This window comes from Balaenoptera acutorostrata, chromosome 13, assembly GCF_949987535.1.
Source record: "Balaenoptera acutorostrata chromosome 13, mBalAcu1.1, whole genome shotgun sequence".
In the NCBI taxonomy this organism is placed as follows: Eukaryota; Metazoa; Chordata; class Mammalia; order Artiodactyla; family Balaenopteridae; genus Balaenoptera; species Balaenoptera acutorostrata.
The window spans coordinates 24,652,585-24,670,254 of record NC_080076.1 but is presented as its reverse complement, the minus strand read 5'-3'; the positions used below and the strand labels follow the sequence as shown (position 1 = coordinate 24,670,254).

The 17,670-nt window shown below is 43.5% G+C and overlaps 1 protein-coding gene across 5 annotated transcripts in view; it reads right to left on the bottom strand.

The window, feature by feature from the left end:
- MYO5B (myosin VB) overlaps positions 1 to 17,670 on the bottom strand; it is a 366,352-nt gene that overhangs the window by 191,629 nt on the left and 157,053 nt on the right. For all 5 annotated transcript variants that reach the window (XM_057526678.1, XM_057526676.1, XM_057526679.1 and 2 more), the window contains exon 4: positions 12,747 to 12,891. In XM_057526678.1, coding sequence (XP_057382661.1) covers positions 12,747 to 12,891 — 145 coding nt within the window. The remainder of the gene's footprint in view (positions 1 to 12,746; positions 12,892 to 17,670) is intronic.

Genomic DNA, 17,670 nt, shown 5'->3' with positions numbered 1-17,670 from the left:
GCTTAGAGGAGAAAAGACTAAAGGTGCATTCCCAGACCAATCTGTTCTGGTGGCTGCTCCAGAAAAGAGGCAGGAACTAGGGTGGGAGTAAGTGACGGCAAGATATCTGCTCACCTCTGAGTTTCAAACAGTGGAATGAGGGAGACCAGAAGTTTCCAGAAAGACTGCGTACCACAACATTGAAGATGCTGAAAAGGAACCCCTATCCCAGAAGATTTGACCTCAAAAGCCTTCCAGCTCCAAGAAGGGAACTCTTAGTTATTCTATGCATTTCATGAACATATACTCTGCAAAATAAAATAAGAATATCTACAAATACAAGGAAGTAAAATGAACAGCATTGTAGAAATGACAACCTCATACAACTGGGAAGAAAAATCTCTGCTTTGGATTGCTGAGCTAGAGTTCCTACACATCAGGCAATTACGATGGATCGATATGTGCAATGACAAATGGAATAAAACTCTAGGAGCCCAACGACCCAGTGGGGAAGCAAAACCAAATGGAGTGAGCATATATCGATCCCCAATATCTTAACTGAAGACTGGTACTCCACATTTAAGCTAAATGCAGCTAGACTCCACAAAGTTCACACACCTATATTAATAGGTCCCCAGTAACCTCTCAGTAACCACACGGTTAGGGGTACAGTACTGCTAGCTACTAAGGATAACTAATCAGAAGCTGCTGGATACTAGGATGTCCCCCTGTTCTTTATCCCTCTCCTACTAGGTACAAGGCATTTTCTTCTTCTTCTTTTTTTTAAATTTATTTATTTTATTTTTGGCTGCATTGGGTCTTCATTGCTGCACTCGGGCTTTCTCTAGTTGCCACGAGCAGGGGCTACTCTTCGTCGCGGTGCGCGGGCTTCTCATTGCAGTGGCTTCTCTTGTTGTGGAGCATGGGCTCTAGGCACGTGGGCTTCAGTAGTTATGGCATGCGGGCTCAGTAGTTGTGGTTCACGGGCTCTAGAGGGCAGGCTCAGTAGCTGTGGCGCACGGGCTTAGTTGCTCCGCGGCATGTGGGATCTTCCCGGACCAGGGCTCGAACCCATCTGCCCTGCATTGGCAGGCGGATTCTTAACCACTGTGCCACCGGGGAAGCCCTACAAGGCATTTTCTAAAAAGACATCCCACACTTTTAAGTACTCTTGGTACTTGCTCTTCTGAAGAAGGTTAATTCCCTTTTTAACCAAAAGGGACACCTTTTTAAAAGCAGGTCATTGATCATGAGGCATTTTGTTCTCTAGTTCTGAGAATACAGAGGACTGAATTAATTTCCATCATCTTTTGGCTGCAGGTGCCCCTCCTCTGGCTTCCAAAATCATTGATCTATGATGGGGACAGGAGTCAGGTGGACTCAAAAAGCATTTGCTTTTAAATCTGTCCACTGTGCTTCTAAAGGACATAAGCACAGGGCCTTCTCCTGGACGTGCTGCATGGCCTGCAGGCTTTCTACAACGTTACCCGTGCACAGAAGAGTCGCTTCACTTCCCAACACTCTGTTGTTGACAAAGACCAGGTGGATCGCCTGAGTTACACAGGTGGTTTCAGCAAAGTTCTCAACCGTGCTTCACTAAGACAGCACGCGGAAGTGTTTATATCACCACCTGAGCACCATTTGATTCACTCAACCTCTGGGGGTGAGGCCTGGCCATGGGTAGTTCGGAACCTTCCTAGTGATTCTCCTGTGCAGCCAGGGGTGAGAATCACGGCAGGAAAAGCTAGGCATCTGCTATATTTGGAGGATCCTCTACCTTCTAACAGGCTTTCAAATTCTGTAACTTCTTTCCTTGATCAAAGTTCTCTCTCAGAGCCTTAATTCATACTGAGATGCTAAAAGCAACCAAGCAGAGCTTAAAGACTGAGGAGACAATTAAAGCTTGTGACACGGATTCTTTTTGTGAGCACCAGTTCTGAATCCCCCAAATCATAGAGACTCATCTATTCTAAAAGTTTCCCAAACGCTTGTCCAAAGACTTGCTCCTTTCTGAATCAGTTGTAGAGCTTTTTAAAGAGATAATTTGGTTTCACCCTTGAAATTCTGGTTCAGTAAAGCAGGTGTGTGTGTGGGGGGGGTTCCCTCCATGGTTCTGAAATGGAGCCGTCTGGGGTAACCTCTGCTTACTCCCTCCATGGGCAAGGCCAGTAGTAAAATTCAATCCTAACAATTTATCTCCATTATAAAGGACCTCCCCAAGGCTTTCTTCTTTTTCTTTTCTGAGACAAAACACTGTCCACCGTTACATAAGAACCTATGTTCTGCTGTAATCAGAAAGCTACTAAAAGAGCAGTGCTCTTTAACTGAGTCTAGGAAAGTGACACTGATAGAGGAATAACGGCCATGTATTCCTTATATGTCTCCTATGATGGGGATGGCTTGCACTGAGCCAGTCACCTTCTCTCGCCTTCTTTCCATTGTAGCACACCGATAAGAACCAGGGGACCAGGGGACAGATTTCCTCTGGGGACCATGAACTAGTCCACAAAGACAACTGCATTTATGGGTGTAGACACTGCCCTGGACACGAAACTAGTCCTGTCTTTTCCCCTATCTATTAGGAAAACTGTGAGCAAGCTCCCCCTGAAATATGTGTTCATAAATCACTTTCTGTGCTACTGTACTAATACACTGTGCATATTATAAGAGATACACCAACAGAATTTTAAATCTTAAAAGATTGTGAAGAATAAAGTTCTAATAGTTTCTTCCCACATGCCAGTGAATCTTCCAAAAACCAATGTGCCCCAGCAGACTCCTGCTCTAACCAACTGATGCACCACCGCAGGGACCAGAAGTGACCGAGTCTCACTTCCACCCACTTGGGAAAAGCTGTTTTCTGGCCTCCACCACATGCTCAGTTAGCGATTTCAGGCAGGCTGTCTCTCAAGCAACTGCCTACAAAAGCAATCGAATAATCAGTTGGTTCCTGCAGTGTATTGTATTACTTTCCTTTTGCTTAAGCTTACAGATTCCATCACCGAAGGGCAGTGGTGTCCACATTCTAACACTGTTCTAGGAGCTGCTGAGTGAGTAACAGTGCAACTTCACTTTAAGTTCAAAACTCAAAGCTGCTGGTTTTCTGTATATGACAAAAAATAGGTTTAGACATAGGGCCACTGATGCTGTATTTCCCCTAGACAGATTAGCAACAATCTATAAACTTCTGCAATTCTAATTTCAAACACAAGCCTATAAGTCCAAAAGAACATTGTTAATCACGTGGAATGGCCAGCCTTCTACTATTCCCCTGGGCCTGAAGGACCATCTGTTCTCTGAGGGTGACCTATAAAGGGAATCCCGCTCAGCCCTGATGTCTCCAGCACTTCTTTCCTTTGGACACTATGAAATGATAATGACATTACTTATCAGATCATCAGTATTATTTATCACCAGATTATCACCACCACCACTGTATCAGACACTTACTGAACACTTACTCTGTGCCAGAAATCATTCTAAGCACTTTTCATTTATCAACTAATTTAATTCTAACAATCTGGTGATTTAGACACTATTTATCCCCATGTTAAAGATGCAGGCACTAATGCAAAATAAGGTTAAGTGTCTTGCCAAGGTCACACGGCTCCTCTGTTCTGAGAACCAAGGCAGTCCTGTCCCTGGACACCGAGCCGCCTTGCTTTACGGCACCTTCCTCTCCTACTGAACTTGGGCACATCAGCACAGGAGGTCCACAGCCACTCTGTCTTTCGGGATATAAATGTAAAAATACTCAGTTAAAAAAAGAGTAGCTAACATGGTGTGAAGGCATTATCATGATGTAAACAGATGTCGTTTCATCCTGCTAGCCTTCATATTTTACCAGCTTTTTTTCAGTGAAAATTATTTCAGACACCCTGTAAAATGAAATCTTATTCACATGTCAGCACCACTATGAACTCTGAAAGCAGCCCGTGTGAGGTGATGAGTGTGACTCTGACAGCAGAGCCAGGCTGGGTAACGAAAACGCGGGGGGAAGCTCGAGCGTGCGTCCACTGGGTCCTGCCCGGCGTGGGACGGCTGCTCAGGGTCCGGTTATTTCTTGCAATAACCCGAGGATGGAAGTACACACACACACCCCCTTGCTTCAGCTGAGGAAATGGAGGAACCTCAGGTGAAAGAACGTGACCAGGTGAAACACGGGAAGGAAGCAGTGAGGCTGGGCTGCTAACTGGGGTCTGGCGTGCCCACCTCCTCACACATGAGCCCCTGAAAATCACGCCTGACCAACCTGGTGTGCACACGTTTTAACACGATTTAAAATACAGGTGAGGACCTAAGTTGTTATTTAGATTAAATTATCAGTTCTTAGTAAAAGACCTGCTCCCAGCAGGTTACAGGAATCCAGCCAGGTTAACACCTCCTCATCGATAGATAAAGACGGAAGCAAAAGATCTGTTACATTTGCACATGCATCAAGCCAGGGAGACTTAAAATATCAAATGCAAAAATCAAGAGTCAAAGAGATACCCTGGAATATTGGAACACAGGGACAAAAGGTGAAGTTTAATACAGGTAACTGTGAATCCTGCTCAGCATATAAAATATCAATTATGCAAGTTGCAGAATGAGGGAAACATATCTTAAAAGAAGCTTGAATTTATAGTGACAGAAAGTAGATCAGTGGTTACCTGGTGGTGGAGGGGTGGATTTCAAAGAAACACAAGGAAACTTTTTGAAGTTAAGGGAATATTCATCATCTGGATCATGGTGATGGTTTCGTGGGTGTACGCATATGTCAAGATCTGTCAAACTGTATGTGCAATTTAATGTAACTGCACTTTCAATAGGTGCAGCTTATTGCTAGTCAATTAAACCTCATTACAGTGGTAATAAAATAATTCTTGTGCATATGTGGGCAGGGGGAGGGGAAATAGGAATTTGACAGCTTGCAAACTTAGTAAAAATCAGCAATATGAAATGCCTGCCAAGTCAGTGCAATTGTCGGCTCTGTAACAGAAACTCTCTGTAATGAGGAACTCTTCGCCTCACCTGGCAGACCACGGATGTCAGAGAGAAAGACCGGATGGTGTCCAGGGGTGACCCACAGTGGGAGAGGGGCTGAAAGCTATGCTCAGAAGGAATGGCTGTGGATGCTGCAGGATGCCCAGCCAGAGTCGGGGAGGGGCTGCCACGCGTAAGGAAATGCTCACTGTCCTGTGTGGCTGCTCAGGACAGAGCTCAGAGCCACGGGCGAAGGCGACTGGAGACGCGTGGAGTGCTGCGTGATGGAGAAATTCCCGACAATGAAAGCTGTTAAAAATGGAACATGCTTGGGGCTTCCCTGGTGGCACACTGGTTGGGAATCCGCCCGCCAATGCAGGAGACACGGGTTCGAGCCCTGGTCTGGGAGGATCCCACATGCCGCGGAGCAACTAAGCCCGCGTGCCACAGCTACTGAGCCTGCGCTCTAGAGCCCGCGAGACACAACAAGTGAGCCCGTGAGCCTAGACCCCATGCTCTGCAACAAGAGAAGCCACCGCAGTGAGAAGCCCACGCACCGCAGCGAAGAGTGGGCCCCGTTCACCGCAACTGGGGAAAGCCCACGCACAGCAACATTGAAGACCCAAGGCAGCCCAAAAAAAAAAAAATGGAACACACTTGAGAGACAGAGCTACGTGGACCAGGAATGGTCAAGCAGCACCCAAAGGACCAGTTGCTGGGATGCGGTCTCCAGCGTCCCTACAGCTTAGCCACTTCCTACCAAATGACTGCAGGCCCTTTCCTAACATGACGTCATTCCCCAGGTAAGATAAAAAGTGGTTACTAACAAAATGAAGTATCTTTCAGCTCTATGATTTTTGATTTGGGACTTAACTATTAGTTAACATTCATGACCTCTGCAGTGTCACAGAAGTTAGACAAAGGAAATGGTCCAGTCCTATTCTTTTCTAAACTCACAATTTTAAAAGGAGATGACAATATACACTTACCATCAATTTCTTTTAACACAGGGATGTCATAATTAGCTACATTCACTGCACACTTAACTTTCCCCTACACTCAAATCTAAATAATATAACTAGAATTTTAAACAGGGTAGGTAGAAATATAACGAAACTATACAGTCTAAGAGATTATAAAGGATCAAATGATGCTATCGACCTCGGTGCTGGGGCACCCCGTGGGGAGGGAGAGGGGTGTACAGGCATGGCTGAGCAGGGGGGCATGGAGAGGAGACGAGGGAAGCAGGGAGGAGTAAGTGCAGGAGAAGAGCCTGGGGAAGACAGCATCCTGGGAAGAATCTGAACAAAGGGAACTAACTACCCAGGGCATGTTCGAGAAATAAGAGATAATGGCAGAGAGGAGACAAAGTCATTCCTGTGTTCAGACATCTTGAACACCTCCTATACCCTGTCCTAAAGCAACCTAGTCCTGACTTGAAATCATAATGAATGGGAAGGAAAGCAAAACTACATCCAAAAGTCAGGGCTGAATGAAGTCACAGCTTCAGACTTTACTGTAAAAATCCAGGCAGTCGCTGCTCCCTAACCACTGACCTCCCCAGCGATGCCGTCACTTGTTGTATTCAACGACAGCCAAGGAAGCTGTCCGTCAGCTCTAACATCAGTTCCCCAAATTTTTATAGCACTCAACGGCTTTTAAAGGTTCCTCATGACCTCTCGCAGGTCCAAATCCCTCTCTGAGGTGATGCCACTATTCTCCTTAAAGGGTGAACTCACTGAGAACCACAGGCCCCAAAGGGTTTGTGCATGGACACACAGTAGGTGGGAGAGACATCGCCAGGGACAGACCCCTGGACACTCCCGTACAGCAAACATCTTACAGAGAAATAAAACCTGGCTCTGCTCTCAACACTGAAAACATGAGGCTCAATCAGAAAGTACTTCACATCCCAAACTTTCCCAAACTATACAATCCAGAATAATAAACTACCTTACATCAAAAAGGAAGGAAGAAACTGACATCATTCTAGTTAAAACCTGATCTCAAAGTAAAGTGTGAGTTTCGGTCACCTATGTGCAGTTCTTTTTAAAAATTATTTTCCCAAAGATCCAAATTCCACAGAGTCTGCAGCCCAAAAGAGATCCTGAAATCTCCTGAGTCCATTCTTGTGTATCCCCAAGTATGCCACCCCAATGACCAGGAAGATAAAGTTGTCAATTCTATTTTTTTTTTTTTTTTGACCTCCAAAGATGGAAAATGTAGAACTTTCTCATTACCTCTCTCCCTTCTGCAACGCATCTCCACAGTCCGGATTTCTCTTGGAGCACTCCCACAGGTGGGGGCAGGTTTCAATCGGCTGCCACAGGTGGGACGAGCTGCACTTCCCCTCCCCGGGACCCCGGGCAGGAGCGGTCCCATCTTTCACTATTAGTCACAGCTCAGCAACACAGCAGAGCCAGATGGAAATGTGTGTGCTCTATTACCTTGGCCACCCGAGCAAATGAATTTGCTCTGCAGTGTTCCCACTCTCTTTCAGGAAAGAACACAAAAGCTAAAAAAAAAAGAAAAGGATCAGACCTGGGGAGCACAATAAGGTCGCCCACTCCCACCAGCAGAGCTAGAAAATACACCAAAACTCTATCTCACGCTGGAATTTAGACACTTTTGAAACATTAAGGCAAAAGGTCTATCCTTCGGCCCTCATGGCCCTGAGGACCAGAGTTTGCTCTGTTTTGGGAAGACTACCTGGGGCCAGTCGACAGGCACCAGTGATGGAGGGAGTACAGCTTCTCAGCAGGTACAAAGGGCTTTGGGGCAAAGAGACCAGGTCTGAATTCCAGCTTCAGCATCTACTATCAATCATTACACAGAGGTCATTGAAACAGGCAAGGTATTTCCGCAAGAATCTAAACTCCTCATGAGAAGGTGTTCTCATCCTTGGAAATGGTATAGGAATATGGAGAGAAGGAAGCGATTTTGAAATAGGGCCCATCAGAGAAAAATTGGTCTTTGAACATCCCTTGTATCATATTATCTCTTTATCTAACAAGCTCTAAAATGTCTCCATTGCTCTAGGCCAGCATTTCCCAAACAGTCCTTGAAGACAGTTTTGTGTCTAAATATGATTTGCAAACCCAGCATAATGCTTCCCCATCGTGGAGACTCAGAATGCATGTCAACATAACTACCCTGAGAAGCCCCCTGCCTTGAAGGCAGATGGTTCACTTGATTAATCCAGGGTTTCCAAGACTCGTCTGACCATATCTGTACCCTTTGTTAATAGAACATGCTTTTCTCCCAAAGTTCACCCCGGCCTTCAGAGGCCTCCACCGTCTGGCCACCCTGCCTCTAACTGTACCGTCCACACACTCCCGACACAGACGCACTTACCACATAGGTTAAGCTTTCCTGGGTGCTGGTTCCCTAACCATGCCTTTTGTGAATAATAGCTTTTTTGAGGTATAAGTCACAGAACGCACGATTCACCCATTTAAAGCACACAATTCAGTGGGTTTCAGGGCATCTGCAGAGCTGTGCACCCACCCAATCAGCTGCAGAAAATTTTCATCACCCGCCCCCCACCATCGCCACCACTGAAAAAAACAAGACATCCTCATCAGCAATCACTCCCCATTCCCCTCAAACCTCCAGCCCTAGGCAAATACTAATCTACCTCTCTCTATATATTTGTCTACTCTGGACATTTCATATAAGTGGAATTGCACAATATGGGTTCTTGTATGTCTGGCTTCTTTCACTTAGCATATTTTCAAGGTTCATCCCTGTATCAGTATTTTGTTCCTTTTCATGTACCAAATAATATTCCACTGTATGGCTATAACCACATTTTATTTATCCATTGGTCAGTTGATGGATATTTAGTCTTTTCCCCACCTTTTGGCTACTGTGAATAATTCTGCTATGAATGTTTGTGGATGAGTTTCTGGGTGAACATGTTTTCATTTCTCTTGAGTACATACATAAGAGTAGAATTGCTGAGTCCTGTGGTAACTCTGTCTAACCTTTTGAAGAACTGCTGGACTATTTTACAAAGCAGCTGCACCATTTTACATTCCCACTAGCAGCGTATGAGGATTCTAATTTCTCCACATCCTTGCCAACTCTTGTTGTTATGTCTTTCTGATGACAAACATCCTAGGGGGTGTGAAGCACTATGTCACTGTGGTTTCGTGACCGTACTTTTTGATGCCCCACTGTTAGGGTAATGATCACTCTACTCCACCCACCTGGAGTTCTGCTTCTCACTCTACATATCCTACCAATTCATCAAGATCCAGCTTAAATGCTACAGTTTTCTTGGCCCAGGTGTGACAATCATCTCCAAACTCAATTCAAACAACGCTGAGCATGGCTTCAATTTACACTTCCTGCAGTTACAGGCTTTTTGGCCTACCGTGTCCTCTCTCTCCAACCAGATTGTGGGTGCCTTAAGAAGTGGGGAGAGGTCTCACATTTCTTAGTATTCATTCAGGAAGGAGCCTATCAAATAATTGATACTTCACAAACGTTGGCTGATAATGACTTAACACAGGAGCTGAGGCTGGAATCAGGGGAGGTAAAAATGAGGGAATGGGCATTTCGGATCTTGAACAAGGGAGGAGCAGAAATAAAGTAGCGGTCAGTCCCCTTTCTCATGGGAACTATCGTTTCTTATGTGGAAGACAGAATTCACGAATTTGATGTTTTATACTAGCTTAGCCTTTTTATTCACTGTGAATCTCCATTTACTCTCAAGCCTAGTCTTGAAGTCAACAGGGATAGGGACAATGAACCAATCATCTTGTTATTGTGTCTCCTCAACCTTTCCGTCCAGCACAAGATTCTGGATGGAAACCTCAGGATGGGGATGAAGGTCTGGATTTATCCCTTCGAGCTTTGACAGACTCCCCCCACACACTCAAAGCACCAAGAATTGGAGTGTCCCAGTGTGAACGATATGAAGAAAGAAAATCCAGTCCCCAGTGAATCAAGAGAAAGAACTGCTGAGTCCAAGGCCAACTGACTCAGAGTCACCAAAGACTGGGAGTCATTAACTTTAGTTTCTTGTACCCTTTATTTTGCCCAGCGGTTATGGAGGCTCAGATTCAAAGCAAACTGTGTTAGGCTGTGGCTACTTGATCCACATAACAATTATTTCAAAAACTACTGATGAGTCAGAAAGAGCACAATACAGCTGGCAACTATTGTTAAATGAACGTGTTCTAGTATTCAAAGTTGACAGAGAAGGCCCATAATGGAAATGCAGCAAAAACCGTCCCTGCATCTGACCAGTGGGACTCCCTCTTTCCCTGCAAAGATTCTGCTGGGGCTTCTAATATGCCTCTCAGATCAATAGCAGAAACCATGAGCTGCTGACAACAGAACTTATACAAAAATAGCTCTCTCTCCTGTGGCCATGTGTGCTGGCCTTATGCTTCTAATGCACGTTCATGAGCAAAAATTGCACAAGTATTTCAGCAAAATTATTTGGCTACACCCTAGGACTCAGTGGGTGAAACGATTATAAACCTTAGCACTTAAAAGAAAATCCTTAAGGAAGCAACTCCTTGTCCAACTTTAACATCCAAACCCCTTAATCATCAAATGCATTACCCTAGGCAAGATCATATCACCACCACCCTGGATCCCACACCTGCCCTTTCCCTCTAACAGTTGTGAACAAGGACCCAAACAAGTGAAATAACCCAAGAGTACAGCTTCCGGCACGGAAAGGAAGAATGTAGGTATTTAATCAAGAGGATCTATGGTATGGATAAAAGTGGAGGCTAGATGTTTCTCAAAGCTGTATGGGAGCCTCAAGAAGTCTGATAAAGAACAGCAACTTCTGATACATCTAAGTGCAACTGGCTAGGAGAGGAGAATGGGATGAAAAACAAACATCAATGACATTCATGAAAGGACAAGTCTCAGGGAGCTGGCAGAACTTTTCGCATGGTAGGAAGTCATCAGAACCAGGCCATACTCACCTTCCATTTTAGAACCATAAAGAAACCATCCGTAAAGGAGGAAGGATAATCTTCACATGAAGCAAATGATGACTTGGCTTAAGTGATTCTCCTGAGACGTAGAAGCCTGTCCAGACCCCAGGTCCCCCTCCACTGTGCATACACCTGAGCAAGGCCGTGTGCTGCATCACGCTACCCCTCATTCTTCTCCACATGTGATCTGACCTTGAACTACACTTCAGTCCAGAGGTATGTGCCTCAACAGCTTACCAAGCTAAGCAACTCCAGGTCAAGCCCTGATAGCAGATGAACATAGTATGTGGTCATTTTATGGCATCAGAGAGATCAAAGGTCATGACCATTTTAGCTCCATAATCTATCACATTTGGGAGAAATAAAATGGTTGTAGATCATTCTACTTATTATATTGCTGTTCTCCAATCACTGCTTATATTGAATATGGTCACTGTGTATCCATAAGGAAGCAGACCTTTTACATACCGATCTCCACAGCCAGCAATAAAACATTATAAATTAGTAAGGAAACTTATATAACAGTCTTTCCTCATGGAAACTTTCATTGGGCTGAAAATTACACTCTGATATCCACCGAAGCACAGACCACCTTAAGTGGGATTCTTTCTCACTCCTCTCACTAAATTAACCTAAGCAGCCCTCCTCCCCACAAAGGACTCCTACCTTTCCTGCTAGCTCTGTAAGATATTCTCTAGAGGTGGCAAAAAAGATTTAGCTGAAAGGATCCAGCATTTTTCTGTTAATTGGAAAAATGCATTTCCACCAAAACTTTGGTGAAACTATCTTTCCCTATACTATATCTTGACAGTTCAAGACCAACACTGTGGTGGTTAATTTTATGTGTCAACTTGGCTAGGCCACAGTTCCTAGACATTTGGTCAAACACTAGTCTGAATACTGCTATGAAGGTGTTCTTTTCTAGATGAAATTAACATTTACATCAGTAGATTTGGGTGGGCCTCACCCAAGCAGTTGAAGATCATAAGAGAAAAAAATTTGACATCCCCACCGAAGAGAATTCTGCTAGTAGAAAGCCTTCAGACTCAAAATGCAGTATTTTTTCCCTGGATCTCCAGCCTGCCAGCCTACCCTGCAGATTTTGGACATGCCAAGCCTCCACAATTGCATGAGCCAATTCCTTAAAATAAAAATCCCTCTCTTTACATACACACACACGCACGCGTGCACACACACACACTCCATATTGGTTCTGTTGCCCTGCAGAACCCTGACCAATACACTCACCTAGCCCACCTTCTGACGAAATAGACCTGTACCTATCTTTCAGAGTTCGAAAATCAGACCTGCTTAAGTGCCTAAACAGAACTCCACTTCCAGGCTAAAAACCCGAAACCACGATGCATGACTGCTAATTTGAAATTTCTATTTCTGCCCCAAATGCCTGGCATCTCAAGAAGTTGTCAGAGTCCTGGTTCCTTCAAAAGGGAGCCTTCAGTGAGATCTGCAAAATGAATGGTGATGGTACAAAATGGATTCATTACACCTGGAGGGGAGGAGAGAAGGCCAAAAGAAAGTCAAGGAGAGATGAAACACTAGGCATTAACTGCATTGCTCAAAACTGAGATAAGTCTAAGGAGCCACTGTTCCCCAAGCCAAGGTTCACGTTCACAAGAATAAGATGAAAACATGAGGAAACGTGGTAAGAAAAGAACCTGAGCTGGTCTGAGAGTCCCAAGAGTCCCAAGACTCTTCCTCAATCCCAGAATCACCATTGATTTTTTTCCACCACTGAGAAAAAGCAGCCAAAGAAGGCAGAAACTCCCTTTTCTTCCCTCGGACTACCCAGGAGGACTTCTGGGCTGAGGTTATTCTTACCTGGCCATCTGCTTGTAGGCCTCCTCGGCCACCGCAAAGATGTGAGGGTCCATATCCCCCATGTTTTGGCCACTGTAGGCATAGATGACATCTTGACCATAGATTGGCAACTGTTCATAAGGATTAATGGCAACAAGCACGATCCCTGCAAACAGAAAATGCAGTCAGATTCTGAGAGCACGATGGCCTCCTGACTAGAGCTTTACAGGCCCCTGTTCATACACATCAGAACTAAAGAAGGAAAGAGGAACAGAATGAGTCTTAACCAATCACTCAACTAAATCTAGATGTATGTGTGTTTATCAGGCACTCTGCTAGGCCCTGATGGAGAAAAGAATGACAGGCCAGGCCTCCAAATGCCCTAGAGCATGGAATATGCACATATGCATGGGCACGCGTGCACACACACACAAACACACATGCACAAATGCTCAACAAATTGAATTCATAAAATAGACATGTACAAAGTGTTGCAGGATCAGAAAGAAGAGGGTACTTAACCCTGCCAACAGGTGTTAGGCTTAAAAAAAAATCTCAGAATTAAAATCTAAAAGAGGGACTATTAATTTCTCATTTGTATGTGGGTTGTCTTAACTAAAATATAATCTTGTGAACAGGAAATACGACTTACACATTGTAATGTCAAATCTTGGCTCAGCCGATTATTTTTTGTTTATTTTTTAACATCTTTACTGGAGTATAAATGTTTTACAATGTTGTGTTGGTTTCTGCTGTACAACAAAGTGAATCAGCTATACGTGTACATATATCCCCATATCCCCTCCCTCTTGCGTCTCCCTCCCACCCTCCCTATCTCACCCCTCTAGGTGGTCACAAAGCACCAAGCTGATCTCCCTGTGCCATGCGTCAGCTGATTATTAACTGTGTGACTTTGCCAAATTACTTAACCTCTGAGTGCCTTAGTTTCCTAGACTGCAAAATGGGGATAAAAATTGCATTTCCCTGGTTATCCTGAGGGTAAAATGATTAATAGAGAGAACATTCACACCATTCAGACTTGCACAGTAAGCACTGAGTGTTGGCTATTTTTTATTGCCTCACATCACACTACATCACGCATTATCTTTCACTTCACTATTTTTCCCATCTTGTGTCCCCAAAAGGACATAATGCAATGGTGGACTCAATAAATACATGTTGAATAAAGAGTCAGCAAATCCTCTCACCCTGAAGATCTTTTACGGAAGGGCAAGGTAAATTGATATTTGAGAATGTGAAGAGCGAGAAAAAAACAAATTCAATATTCAAGATAAGACAAATTCATGCCTTCTTCTTTCACATAAACATATTCTGGATCTCAAGGGAACCACTGATGGGTACAAAAAATGTGAGCTTTTCCAGTCATTTGGGGAAGAGGAGGCAAGAATGGAAAGGGTCACTGCCAAGACGGGAGAGCTCCTTCATTGTGCTCCCTTCTGGTGTTTGAAAAGAAGCACAGTCAAGAGAATGAGAAGACAAGCCATAGACATATCTGATAAAGGACTGTTACCCAAAATATACAAAGAACTCTTAAAACCCAACAGTAAGGGAATGAACCATCTAATTAAAAAACAGGCAAAAGACCTAAACAAACACCTCACCAAAGAAGATATAGAGATGGCAAATAAGCATGGGAAAAGATGCTCCACATCGTAAGTCATTAGGGAAATGCAGATTGAAACACCAATGAGATACCACTATACACCTATTAGCATGGCCAAAATCCAGAACACTGGCAATGTCAAATGCTGGCGAGGATGTGGAGCAAGGGAAGCTCTTATTTCATCACTGGTGGTAATGCAAAAGGGCACAGCCACTTTGGAAGTTTCTTATGAAACTAAACATAATCTTACCATATGATCCAATATCACACTCCTTGGTATTTAGCTAAAGGAGTCGAAAACATATCCACACAAAAACCTGCACGTGGATGTTTGTAACAGCTATATTCATAATTGCCAAAACTCAGAAGCAACAAAGATGTTCTACAGTAGGTGAATGGACAAACTGTGGTACATTGAATAATGGAATATTAGCGTTATAAAGAAATGATTTATCAAGACATGAAAAGACATGGAGAGAACTTAAATACATATTACTAGGTGAAAGAAGCCAATTCGAAAAGGCTACACACTGTGACTACACCATATGATATTCTGTAAAGGCAAAAATTACAGAGACAGTATAAAAAATCAGTGGTTGCCAGGGGTTAGCGGGGAGAGAGGGGTGAACAGGCAGAGCACAGATGACTTTTAGGGAAGTGAAACTACTGTTATGATACCATTAACGGTGGCTACATGTCATTATACATTTGTCTAAACCCGCAGAACGTACAACACCAAGAGTGACCTAATGTGAACTATGGACTTTGGGTGATAGCGATGTGTCATTGTGGGTTCATCAATTTTAACAAATGTTTCACTCTTGAACAGAATGGTGATAGTGGGGAAGGCTCTGCATGTGTTGGGAAAGGGGTTATATGGGAAGTCTGTGTACCTTCCACTCAGTTTTGCTCTCAGCCTAAAATTGCTGTAAAACGTAAAGTCTATTAAAAGGGGAAAAAATACGAGAGAGAGGGAGAGAGAGAGAAAGAAACGTGCAACGTAATAAACCACATTACCCAAGTAAAGAAGAAAGGGCAAGGAGAGGAAAAAGACAAAGTCCTCTTCAGATGAAAGTTTTCCTGAAAATACAACCTGAAATGAAAAATAAGGCCCAGAACTCAGAAAAACTCCACTAAATAAGAGAATTCTCCAAGTCATTCGCCTTAAAAACAGCCTCTCATGTTCTACTGGTTACTGAGAGTTGTATAAAACCCTAGTTCATTCCATTCAAATTTTGATATACTCTGAGTATGTGTACTCTAAAATACACATTTTCCTAAAATGTCTCAGCCCCCTCCACAGCAGGTAAGAGTGCTTCTTGATGACTTAGAATTCTGCGCTACATCAGTCACTCTGAAAGCTGAAGCTGGAAGAGCCAAGGTACGCTTGGATAAATACATACAGACACCCGGACCTCTCTTAGAAGGAATGCCTGTAAAAAGCGAAGCTGGTGGTCATTTATCCCTTTCTCCAAAAAGGGAGATTTTCAAAAATCTTTTTTAAAAAAAACAAAAACCACTTACTGAGGGCTTCTTTCAAATAAAACTCTCACTAACAACTGGGGGAAAGGAGCTTTGGGAAACTCTCTCAAGCACTGAAATCAACATGGTATTTCCAGCTCCCGAAATCTGGCATAAAAGCTCACCCTAACTTAGCAGCCAGCTGGCCAATTCCAAACCAAAGTGGGATATCACAATGAAAAGAACCCTAACCCCCTGAGGGCTCACCTAGGATCACAGATAAGACCAAGGCACTGAAGTACAAATGGGACAACCCCCCACAAAGAAGCCCTCAGCTGACTCTGCAACCAGATCCTAAAATGTTTTGCCCCTCAAACGACAATATATATAGGGTTCTTGTCTACCACACCACTTAACGATAGCCTAAAAAAGAGAAGCCAAAATTTGGGATGGGGGAAATGGAGAAATTTCAAGAAAAATGTGAGAGAAATTTTAGGACATTTGTTTAAAGCATTTGTCATGGCACATAAATCATACCAATGTTTTCTTAGGTCAGTCTCCCAAGACAATAGAAATAAAAACAAAAATAAACAAATGGGACCTAATCAAACTTACAAGCTTTTGCACAGCAAAGGAAACCATAAAAAAGAAAAGTAAAGACAATCTACAGAATGGGAGAAAATACTTGCAAACAATGCAATCAACAAGGGCTTAATTTCCAAAATATACATACAGCTCATACAATTCAACAAAAAAAAACCAGACAACCCAATCGAAAAATGGGCAGAAGACCTAAACAGGCATTTCTCCAAAGAAGACATACAGATAACCAATAGGCAAATGAAAAGATGCTCAACATCGCTAATTATTAGAGAAATGCAAATCAAAACTACAGTGAGGTACCACCTCACACCAGTCAGAATGGCCACCATTAAAAAGTCTACTAATAACAAATGCTGGAGATGTAGGGAGAAAAGGGAACCCTCCTACACTGTTGGTGGGAATATAAGTTGGTGCAGCCACCATGGAGGACAGTATGCAGGTTCCTCAGAAAAGTGAAAATAGAACTACCACATGATCCAGCAACCCCACTCCTGGGCATATATACAGACAATACTGTAATTCAAAAAGATGCATGCACCCCTATGTTCACAGAAGCACTATTTACAATAGCCAAGACATGGAAACAACCTAAATGTCCATCAACAGATGAATGGATAAAGATGATGTGGGGTGTGTCTGTGTGTATGTGTGTATACGTATGTGTGTGTGTGTATATATATATGAATACTACTCAGCCATAAAAAAGAACGAAATAATACCATTTGCAGCAACACAGGTGCAAACAGAGATTATCATACTAAGTGAAGTCAGAAAGAGAAAGACAAATACCATATGACATCACTTATATGTGGAATCTAAAATATGGCACAAATGAACCTACCTATGAAACAGAAAAAGACTCACATATGTAGAGGGCAGACTTGTGGTTGCCAAGGGGGAGTGGGGTGGGGGAGGGATGGACTGGGAGTTTGGGGTTAGTAGATGCAAACTACTACATATAGAATGGATAAATAACAAGGTCCTACTGTATAGCACAGGGAACTATATTCAATATCCTGGGATAAACCAGGATGTTGAAATTAACACAACATTGTAAATTAATTATACTTCAATTAAAAAATAAATTTTAGGGCTTCTCTGGTGGCGCAGTGGTTGAGAATCTGTCTGCCAATGCAGGGGACACGGGTTCGAGCCCTGGTCTGGGAAGATCCCACATGCCACGGAGCGACTAGGCCCGTGAGCCACAATTGCTGAGCCTGCGCGTCTGGAGCCTGTGCTCCGCAACAAGAGAGGCCG